This window comes from Copidosoma floridanum, unplaced genomic scaffold, assembly GCF_036245765.1.
Source record: "Copidosoma floridanum isolate Cflo_tuat_1 unplaced genomic scaffold, Cflo_Japanese_pri ptg000013l, whole genome shotgun sequence".
NCBI lineage: Eukaryota > Metazoa > Arthropoda > Insecta > Hymenoptera > Encyrtidae > Copidosoma > Copidosoma floridanum.
Window position 1 is genome coordinate 34582489 of NW_028321890.1, and position 8868 is coordinate 34591356.

Consider the following 8868-nt stretch of genomic DNA (forward strand, 5'->3'; position numbering starts at 1 on the left):
CCGGCTCGCTCGGCTCGATGAACAACGTAAGCATCACATACCGATTTCCCCATACAAAGACTTAACTCGCTCCAACACAATTGCATTGTTGTGACCTTATTAGTTTATGTTAAAAAAAAATATAACAATCGTATGCTTTTAAAATATAAATGACGAACCAGCGAGGGGGCTGCCTCGAGCTGTACGAGACGATATCTCGTCAGGCGTCGAAGATGCCGTACGACCTGACGCTGAGGATGAACCGACGCGTGCCGCCGAACTGTTACCAGCCGGTGCCCATGTCGAGCGTGCAACGGCCCCAATTGCTGCCGATGTCGACGTTACCTCGCCGGATGCCGAGCTCATCGATGGCCACCGACTCGAGCCTCTACGCCCAGGTAGGCGGCAAACCGATCTACATACCACCGCCCCACCAGTACATGAGCACCAACGGCGGTCGCTCGGCCGACGAGTCGACAGTCGAGACGCCTCTCATCGGCTGCGAGCCCAAGGTGCGAGCCCTACCCAACACCGACCCTTACATCAGCTCCGAGATCTTTTTTTTAATTTTATTATTATTTTATTTTTTTCTGTCGCAGATCACCACGATCACCGAGGCGGCCAACTCGTGGCGCGCCGAGGCGTCGGCTGGCAGCAACACGGGCACGACCACATGACTCTGCGAGGACGCCAAGAGCGTCATTGTCGCCGAAACCATGAACACTCTTCTCTAAGCGCAATCTCTTCTTTTTCTTCGACCCCAAAACCCACCCTCTCATCCTCATCACTCTCTTATGGATGAAACATCGTACTGCCCGCGTGTATTGTAAAAATATATTATAACACGGAGACAAAGAGCATTATATTATTAATCAATATACATGAACAAATGTATAACATGCGCCGACAAATGCGACGTCCACAATGGTTTTAGATCGTAGCGATGTTTAATAAGATATATTATATATGTATATGCGGTCAAGGTAGATTGTACCTAATATTACAACAATAATAATTATAATTATGATAATGATAATTACAGGTGTGACGGTGAGAGAGCCAGGGTTCGTTTAAGTGAGAGAAAAAGTGAAACATGTCGTTAGAGCGTTCGTGTGTGTGTCTGTGGGCGAGCGCGACAATTGTACAAACGAGTTTTATTTGTCGACGCCGTTCGAGAGCGAATTTATAGCGAGTAGTTTAATTATGTACATTGTATAAATAAATAAATGAATATATCTATACATACACGGTTTATAATCTTTATTTTTTTATACGATGCGTACGGGGATGGTTCGCGTTACGTTTTCCGTTCGTTCGTGGAAGCGGGTTTCTTTTTTCTTTTTTTTTGCGCGGGTTGGTAGAGCTGTCCCGATTTTTTCAACGAGAATTTTCAAGCCGAGAGCGGGGGATTTCGTGGTAAAACGGCGGCACTGTGTAGTTTTACGTGTAGATTTGTGTATAGCTTTACGAGAGTTCGGATTGGGGCTGGTACAAAATCACGTGGTTTCTCGATGTAGAAGAGATTTAAGTGGAATAATATAGATATATGGATTTATGTTGGCGATGAGTGTATTTTTCAAAATTATATTGATGATGTTTACGATTTACCGATTTGAAAAAAAAAGATTGCTATTTGTTATTGAGAAAAGCAAAATTATTTTTCTTTTAAATTAGTACAAAACCTAGATATTTATAGATTAGGATATGTGTAAAAATAAATCTTTAAGTGTAATCATGAAGTTTGTTTCATCGAATGAAAAGAATTTTAATGTTCGTTAATTGAGAAAAAATGTTATTAATTTTATGGTCCACATGATGTAACCACGTGATTTTACTGTTAATTGGAAAAAACAAGTAATTTTTTTTTCAAATGAATTAGCGTAGCTTCGAATGTAATGATTTATTTTGATTTAATGAGCTAAAATCACATATATAAGTATTCGTGTGTTTAAAATATTGTGGCATTTATTAAAAATCCTGAGATCCGTCCGAAAAAAAAAAAAAAAAAATTAAAAAAAATAAACGAAGAAAATTAAAAAAAACGTTTGTCGAATGGTAAAGAGAAAAAATGAATAAGAAGGCTATCACGAGAGAAAATTCTTAAGAGAACGATAACGTATTTGTAAGAGATTTTTTTGATCGTTCGATAAATACACTGTCGATTAATAAATACAAGACCCCTCAGAACGGGCGCCTTAAATGTTATGATCATTGTTATTATATTCTATATGAACGCAAGCAGCGTCTGTGTATAAAACAAAAAAGAAAAAAAAAAATCACTGTCTGCCGCAAATACGATTGTTTTAAAGATTATGATGAATAAAAGATTGTAGTGGTTTTCATTACAACATGAAATCTGTTCTCACACAATCAATGACGTTAACTGCAGAAATATTACGTATTTATAATTTTTACAAAGACTGACGCGAGGAAAGTAAAAAAAAAAAAAAAAAAAAAAGATGAAACAAAAATCCAAGAGAACACTGATGGCGACGACGAGGGACGTATACGAGGTTATTAGAATGTATTTCGAAATGGACGGTCGTTGTCCCGTATTGTACTCTGATATACATAATACACATAAAAGAAAATATATAAACGTAAGGCTTAGTTGCAATTTTTACGACTTGTAGTGCCATTATATTACCTTTAAATTGAAAATTATAATATGTACATTTAAAAGGCAAGGACATTTTTTTTGTTACGGCCAACTTTACTTACATTTTGTAATGTGAATACTTAAAATGATTTGATATTTTACTTGAAATAAATATGCGATGCCATGTGTGTATACCATCAAATAGCCTACATAGAATAAGATTCATTTCGCATAATGTATTTTTTTCGAGGTTGAAAGTTTTTGGTGGGATGTAAAAATTAATGCATGATCCTTTACTTTTAGTTTAACATGAAAGCCTGTAAAATTGCTTAATATAAAGAGAAAAACCACAAGTGACTGAGACAGTTTGAAATATCAATGCACACAGTTGAAACTTATTTGATTATACTCTGCTTACTGTCTTTCAAAGAGTATTTGTTTTAAATCTCTGAAACAACGAATTTTAGTATATTTTTACTCTGAATGCACAAATATGAATTTTTCCTTAAATTTAGACAAATCGCATTTGTAAAATGATTCAACGTATATATTAATCTCTTTGAAAATTTGCACATTTTTCCGATTCATACAAAATAGTTCATACACGATACATGTGATAAAAATATGAGAAGACACGACGAGGTATGTTTGACTTTGAATAATCTATAAAAAAAATTAGTGACAGTAATTTAATGTTTCTCAATAAAGAGAAAATTTCTTGGACACCAAGAAAGCGAAATCTTATCTTCTACTTTGTTGTAAAGTAATTATGTAATTAAACAATGTTCTAATTAATCTGGTTATTATGATGCAAAACAATGTCATCGCTGACTTCAAAAAGAAAAGTGTGACTATTTTGTAAACGCAAATTCATTGTCACGTGAGATGATTATTTGCAGTATCAAAAAAACACAGGGAAACTTTTCATAGAATAAAAATTAAAAAAAAATTAAAGTAAAATTAAAAAAAAAAAAAAACGAATCAAACTCTTTCTTGTTACCAAATATAAATGCTCATGTAATATTACTTTATGGTTGCTCGTGAATGCGCGATGCATGTAAGTAAAACACTAACGTATTGATAAAATAAAAATAATATAATTCTACACATGTTGTATTATTTTCATTCCTGTGTTTTAATCATTTCAAACAAAACAGAAAAAAATACTCGTAAGTAGTAAAATGTTTATAAGTTATGAAAATAAATGTATTTACATGATATAAAAAATACAAAAAGTTTTTTTAGTAACACTTACAAATTTTTGATTTTTTGTTGTTATTGCAGCTATTTACAGTTTTTTTATTCCAGCATGCTCTCTAGCCATGAATATTACATACACAAGACAATTTCTTCACTTCCAGTTGCAATAATGTATCAACATAAAGCTGATAACACTATTACTGGGAAATTTTCATATCAAAACAGTTTTCGTCATCAAGATCAAGAGTATCAGGAGTTTCCTCGATATCAACGAGTTCTCCATCAAAGTAGAACTTTATTTTTGATTCAGGAACATCTAACTTTTCGGAACAATATTTTAATAGAACCTCAAATGTGTCAGTCTTTTTCAAAGTAAAATTTAAAGTTCCTTTTTCTAACGACTGAATTTTTATTTGACAAGAGTTCTCTGATTCTGCATCCTGTGCGGAGCCATGCTTTTTTTTGGCGACTTCCGCACTCACAACACCACCATCTATGTAGAATGAAGTAAAAATTTCGTAAACATTTCAATTATATGGCCGTTGCGATTAAATAAATATTATTTTACCAAATATATCCACAATTGACCAATCAACAGTTATAGGCGTGTCCAAAGCAGTAATTCGTTTGCCTTTTTTGGTAATGCGAATTTGATCCTCTGGTACTCCTTCCAACTTAGCAAAATGCATGAATATCTTTTGAAATGTCTCGTGCTAAAAGCAAATTTACAATTAAACTTATACAATTTACTAGAATAAAAGGTTTATCAAGTGTCTGACTTACTCTTCTGATTTGAAAACGTTCCATTTTATTAGATTTCCATAAAACTTTGACGCCAACTTCATAGTCATCATCCAATTTTTTTGCAGGGGGTGGAGACCCTATCACGACGTAGTCATCGTCTTCTTGTGAAAGTTGGAAAGAATTATCATAGCTATCATCTAATAAATTTTCAATACTTTCGTCAACGTTTTTTCGATTATTTGTAGGTATCTACAAAGGTATTAAAATTTATAATGTTTCATAAATATGAATTGATGATAAAAATACATACAGTCTTTTGCTGTTCAGGATTTTGAGGAGCTTTTCGTTTTCTTTCCGATCTAACAAGCCTTTCAATGTCACTTGAGTCATTGTCCGAAAGAGTTATTGGACTCTTATCTAAATTACTTTCTTCCGATGACATTTCTTCTAGTTCATCCGTAGATGTCTCGTCCTTCGATGAATCTTCCATTGCTTCTTCTTCTTTGGAAACAACATCAGGACTAGAATAGACATATCGTTACGTTTTAAAATATATCAAATCGTTATTCAGTATGAAAAATGTACCTTGAATCTTGACAAACCACATCATCATCATCATCATCTTCTTCGTCATCATCCTCATGTACAGCTATGCGTGATTTCTTTTTTTCTTTGCTGTTTAGTTCTATATTTTTGAACATTTCAATAATGTTAAGTACACCTGCACAGTCGATAGTTTGATAAAATGTGACTTGAAAGTACCTACCCTTAAGCTTTTGGGCAGCACTGATGTATATATTGCAATCATCATCCGTAGAACTGTTTGATGAGTCCATCTTTCTTTGAAAATGTGAGTATGTTTATTTAGCGACTGGAAAAAATAAATCATTAAATAAACATACCAAACATTGAACGTCATGAGAGTCGCATTGGTAAACGAGCAAGGATAATTTTAAAAAACTAACCTTAAAGCTGTTGAATCCCAAGAAATTAATTCAGCGATATGACCAAGGTATTTTTTGATAATGATTGACTTGTTTACGAAAAAATTTTGATTTCCTTTTTGAAAATGTATTTCTAACGATAAATTTACACGATGTTAAAAAAAACAACAACAAGAATTTGATAAATTTTAGCCAAAAGAGAAGACTGCTGCTACGGAGGTTCAAAAAATGGCCGGAATGGCGTATTGGCGCTAGCGGTCGCGCCAAGGCGCCAACTGATCAGTCGGTTCAAATTCAAACGCATTTAGAAGCGAAAACAAAAATGCATTGAAAATTTTGATTTCGACATTATGAGATTTGATTTTATTGTTAAATTTTACCGAGTAAATTATTTTAGATAATCCTTAGTTAAATTATAAATTTTTAGGTTTTTATAGCCCTATTTACTTCGCAGGAGCGAAAAGTTTCACCACGAATGAAATTATTATTTGGTTACACATTGTTTATATGAAAATAAAAGTTTTTAAAACTTAAAAAATTGATGGTTCACAAATGTACATTTTTTCAAAAAATTGAAAACTCAATGAAGTACAGCTTATTAGTGTTGTTTCATTTTTTTCATAGAGCCAAATAATTTTAGCACACATTGTTAAAAAATTAATATTCTAAGACATTGTGGCAAGTATAAACATTAAAAATACCTTGTTTTTATGGCGTAAAATGTTCTGAAGAAAAAAGGATGAGAGAATGGAAACTTTTAATTAAAAGTACTGTGCAAAGCAGCAGCAGGATACCCACGTACTTACTCACCAAGTATTTCTTGAGAGAAAAGGGCGAACTCTTTTCTTTGATCGTCTAACGACATTCGTTTCCAAGCCAACTTTCTTTACCTCTCATTTTCTGTTCGACTTGACTTGAAACTCTGTAATTAGATTCACCGTTCAACTTTTTTTTTTTTTTTTTTTTTTTTTTTTTTTTTTTTTTTTAATATGATACGCTTCTAAGCTCATTATATTGTGGGAATAATTGAGTGCTGAATATGTTAAAAATAAATAAAATCCTATTAATCAAGTCGTAACAAATTATTTCATAAGCATGTAAAAAAAGGATAAAGTATAGAGTAAGTACCAGAAAAAAAGTCTATTTTTATGCTCGATAATAATGATAACTTGGTATTGCAGTACGCATAAAGAAAAGCTTGAACGTGTACTTATGTAGTAAGATTTTTAAATGAAAGTGGCTCGTTACTTTCACTAATATTGAGATAAATACGTGATCTTCAAGTGTTTGGAAATAAAATAATGTTCAAAAGTGAATTAAAAAAAAGTAATGAATGCTGTTTTAACAATGTTTATTTTATTGAGACTAGGAATCTGATTAGTCACTCGGTGAAATTGGCACAGACTTTATTTGTAAGCGTATAAAACGGAGATAATTATATATACTTTTTAATTTTACTTTTGAATGAATGCGAGTTGATAGACGAGTTTCGTGTATCCACAATCATCTTAAAATTTTGAAAAATCGCTATCTTTTATTTTTTCTATCACTTATTTTTATTTATTCAATATACAAAACTACAGAACTCAGAAATCGATGATACACAGATACTTGCGTTCGGAATTTTTCAAAACTTTAAAATGACTGTTCCATTCGCTGATAGCTTACATAAGAAGGAAATGCGAAGTTACGGATGTGCTCGTACCTTCCGTATGATATATATATATATATTTTTTTTTTGTTCATGACAAACATACACACAGTGGATCGAGTCAATTTTTCACTTACAAATTTTATTTTCGATCCTGACAATTTACAGTAGTTGTATGTGTTGTGTTGAGCTCTTTCGTTAAAACTCAATCGAAAAATTATTATGTTACACGCTGATTATACAATGCAATTCAAAGGTGCGACGCAAGTGACTGACGGATGACTCTCGTGCTTTTCCTCTTGCTCTCTCTCTCTCTCTTTCTCACTTTCATATATTAATATAATATTTTTGTTCCATTTAAAAATTTTTACATAAACAAGATTTCTCTTTGAGAAAAGTTAATCATCCAGTGCACACACATATACATATATATAATATCTCGTTGATAGTTTCTACTAGTTTATCCGTACTATACACATTCACGCTGAGGCACACACGCCAAGAACAAATTTACTGTTTTGGTAACAATGAACCGATTTTATTAGTTAGTTTTTTTTTTTTTTTTTTTTTTTTCTTTCGCAAGTCGAGCAATTCATCGCGCACATTTAAATGTACAGTTATTACATATGTATATGTATATCCAATTGCCCTAAAAATGAAGGCGCAGTACCGTTTAAAAGTATATTTTACACGTATACTTACTAATATTATGAATAACGAAAACCTAGAAACAAAACCAATTATATTGATGTACATAATACCATCGCGACTTTCGTGTATTTCTTTCATAGCTTTGAAAAAATATGCGAAAAAGCAACAATATCACTTCTCGATTCTCGGGCATAATATTATGCCCTACAACCGTACACCTTTTATGTATCAATTCTCGCGCATTGTCCATTGTTTTTTTTTTTTTTTTTTTTTACATTCACTTTGACTTTTTTTTTTATACACATATATGCGATATCATTCTCACGCACATTACACTTTTTCCCCCATTACATTACGTTTAACAATATTTGTCATCATACAAAAGCATCGCGAAATAATTTGCGTGCTGCTCTGTATAATACAAGACTCGACGGTAAAGGAAAACTTCTACAGCAGCTTTTGCATTATCTTATTCTTGTCTGTTGGCACATATAGTCATGAGAGAGAGACGTAAAAGTTCACCAAGAGTGAAGTAAGTAATTCGTACATACACAATCAATTAGAGAGCTTATAGTGATAATATCTTTCGAGCTACAAGTCAGAGCAGACATGGGTAATTTCGGCTAGAAAATATACATAACCACCAGAAAGACGATTAGTATTATTCGATACCAAAATCAACTCGCTCTTATTTTCTATCTTGTATAGGTATAACAATGCGTGTACAGTTAATGAATACTTTGTCATTTTTTTGCTCGTAGTTCGATTTGGAGAATAATTTCATACGTAAATCTATGGTCATGGATTTGTTTCAAATGTTGACTTTCTTTTCAATTGATTAGATGTTCAGGGCAAATCCATGGCCAAGCATACCAGCATTCGACTGCACATCAAGTATAATTTTTTATAACTATTAAATCTAGAGGATTGTCTGATCAGGGTCTTTTTCATCCATTGTTTTTTTTTTTTTTTTTTTTTTTTTTTCATGAGCATTCAAATATTTATGCTTGTTGAACGTTGAATGAAAAATAGTTGAATTTTTTAGTTTCACGTCGAAAAGAGTAATATTTATGCAAGTACATGTATGAAAAAGACCCATT

General features: G+C 32.5%; 1 protein-coding gene across 1 annotated transcript; it reads right to left on the bottom strand.

Annotated features, from left to right (window-relative positions):
- Positions 1-3839: 3839 nt before the first annotated feature.
- Positions 3840-5658, bottom strand: Rad60 (DNA repair protein Rad60). The gene is made up of 7 exons (XM_014363010.2): positions 5488-5658; positions 5289-5393; positions 5108-5207; positions 4833-5043; positions 4562-4771; positions 4347-4491; positions 3840-4271 (listed from the first exon to the last, which is right to left on the bottom strand). The coding sequence occupies exons 2-7, from the start codon at positions 5356-5358 to the stop codon at positions 3976-3978; spliced, it is 1032 nt and encodes a 343-aa protein (XP_014218496.2). The 5' UTR covers positions 5359-5393; positions 5488-5658; the 3' UTR covers positions 3840-3975.
- Between the last annotated feature and the right edge of the window lie 3210 nt (positions 5659-8868).